The sequence below is a fragment of the Rhagoletis pomonella genome, unplaced genomic scaffold, assembly GCF_013731165.1.
Source record: "Rhagoletis pomonella isolate Grant_MI unplaced genomic scaffold, Rhpom_1.0 Rhpom_scaffold_00006, whole genome shotgun sequence".
Classification (NCBI taxonomy): domain Eukaryota; kingdom Metazoa; phylum Arthropoda; class Insecta; order Diptera; family Tephritidae; genus Rhagoletis; species Rhagoletis pomonella.
The window spans coordinates 58,703,250-58,705,330 of NW_023458560.1; the positions used below are offsets into that span (position 1 = coordinate 58,703,250).

Below are 2,081 nucleotides of genomic sequence, written 5' to 3' on the forward strand. Positions count from 1 at the left end.
CTATCACTAGCAGAACTGGAAAATGCAGATTCTGGTGGTATAGTGGACTGTCTGAAAAAAGAATTAAAAAAGCTTAAACTAAATATTAATAAACTTATCGGAATTGGTACAGACAACGCCAACGTCATGGTTGGTCGCAACAAAAGTGTCTACACGGAATTAAAGCGAGAAATTCCATCTCTAACTTTGGTCAAATGTGTCTGCCATTCTATCCAGTTGGCAATTAATCATGCTTCTAAAGAGTGCCTTCCTCACGGCCTTGAATTTCTAATTTATGAGACTTACAACTGGTTCAGTAAAAGTTCCAGTCGCAGATTACAATACAAACAGATTTTCCAGCTAATCAACGATGAAAATGTAAATATAAGCTAACATATGTTCATATACAAGTATTAGGAAAAATACAATGCAATTATATTATATACAGGCAGGTTCTGCAATTCAGTTCCGAGTGAATTTCAACCCCTGTCAATTTGACTTCAACGCTAATTTGATTGAAATTCACTCGGAAATGAATTGCAGAACCTGCCTGATTATCTTTTTTTTCAAGGCGCCGTTAAAAATTCCAAGAGTTAGCGACACACGATGGCTTTCAATTGAAGGGACCGTATCGCGAATACTACAGCAGTGGCTGGAGTTGAAGACACATTTTGGTATTACTAGCAATTCTGAAAAATGTCATAAGATGAACGAAATTATCTCTACCTTCTGTTTTTGAGGCCAATACTTGCCGAGTTACTTGCTCTTAATAATAGCTTTCAAAGTAACAATACTGACCCGACGAAATTACTTAAAGACTTTGCAGTTGTAATTAATTCTTTAAAAAGTAAAATCATTAGCCCAGATAATGATGTAGATGTAATCTCGATTGATTTTGAGCAATATATCAATAAAAGTTGCTATTTGGGATATAACTTCGAAAAGAAAATATTAGAGATGAAATCCTCCTCTGGGCTAACCGAGGAATCAGAAAAATATATAAGAACAATATGTACAAATTTTGTAGTAGTGCTTATCAACCAACTAAAACAAAGGTATAATAGTACCATGCACATATACATACGTATTAATATAAAATTATTTGAAAAATGTTATTATTGCAGGTTACCAGATAATTTCGATACGATTAAAAAAGTTAATATGTTTTCAGTGGGCAATGTTTTACGTGCATCGCATGAGGAGATAGAAGATGTTTTAAAACATTTTAATTACAGTGATGATATGATAGAAAAAATTATAATTCAGTATAATAGAATTAATTTTGTAAAATGGAATAATATAAGCAATACAATGCAATTTTGGGCAGAAGTTCAAACTTATACGGATGCAGGTGGTAACAAATTGTTTTCCGATTTGGCGGAATTTGCACTTCATTTACTTTCACTACCTTGGTCTAATGCAGACGTGGAACGATTATTCAGTCAGCTAAACTTGGTGAAAACAAAGCTACGCAACAGTATACACTTAATTACTATAAATGCTATATTAAGTATAAGGTACAATTTTTATAAACAACTCGTGTAGAAGTTTTATATTAAATAACATAAATTTCCAGATACGGTCTTAAAAGGCATAATAAGTGCTGCACAGACTATGAAATTCCAAGAAGTTATTTAAAGATGATTGGAACAAATAAGGCATACGAAAACCAGAGTATCGATTATAATAATCAGTCCGATGATAATTTATATAAAATTATAAATGAGTTGTAACCTGCCTAACTTTTGTGAAAACTGAAAGTTTAGTTAAAAAATAACGTTCGACTGAAATTTTCATACATAAGTTATATTAACTTTTTAACCGACTTCGAAACCTCCATCAATTCGTTGCAATATATTTTTGTTATGTACATATGTCACCGCATAACTTTGGACCACGTTAACCGATTTCTATAATTATTTTTTTAAAGAAAAGGCGGTAACTCATATGTGGTCCCATACTTATTTGGTTTACATCCGATCATTGGATCATGAAGAAAATAACGGTACACTTAAATTTTTATATGAGAATTGAATTTTATTTTTTGCTTAAACATAACTTGTATTCTGAATTATTCGATTTCAAATTTTAATTTCAAGTAA

The 2,081-nt window shown here is 31.6% G+C and overlaps 2 protein-coding genes across 2 annotated transcripts; both read left to right on the forward strand.

Moving 5' to 3' along the window:
- The first annotated feature begins 21 nt into the window (after positions 1-21).
- LOC118742002 lies at positions 22-718 on the forward strand. The gene is made up of 2 exons (XM_036473967.1): positions 22-357; positions 551-718. Exons 1-2 carry the CDS (start codon positions 127-129, stop codon positions 716-718), a joined length of 399 nt encoding a protein of 132 aa, XP_036329860.1. The 5' UTR covers positions 22-126.
- On the forward strand, positions 711-1,777 carry LOC118741721. Its single transcript, XM_036473690.1, has 3 exons — positions 711-1,034; positions 1,104-1,496; positions 1,556-1,777. The coding sequence occupies exons 1-3, from the start codon at positions 937-939 to the stop codon at positions 1,710-1,712; spliced, it is 648 nt and encodes a 215-aa protein (XP_036329583.1). The 5' UTR covers positions 711-936; the 3' UTR covers positions 1,713-1,777.
- Positions 1,778-2,081: the final 304 nt, after the last annotated feature.

Excerpts from the sequence above, each read along its gene's own strand:
- LOC118741721 (XM_036473690.1), top strand. The coding sequence starts at position 937 with ATGAAATCCTCCTCTGGGCTAACCGAGGAATCAGAAAAATATATAAGA. Across the intron at positions 1,035-1,103 it reads ATCAACCAACTAAAACAAAG|GTTACCAGATAATTTCGATA; the intron begins GTATAATAGTAC and ends TTATTATTGCAG. Across the intron at positions 1,497-1,555 it reads AATGCTATATTAAGTATAAG|ATACGGTCTTAAAAGGCATA; the intron begins GTACAATTTTTA and ends ATAAATTTCCAG.
- LOC118742002 (XM_036473967.1), top strand. The coding sequence starts at position 127 with ATGGTTGGTCGCAACAAAAGTGTCTACACGGAATTAAAGCGAGAAATT. Across the intron at positions 358-550 it reads AGCTAATCAACGATGAAAAT|GCGCCGTTAAAAATTCCAAG; the intron begins GTAAATATAAGC and ends TTTTTTTTCAAG.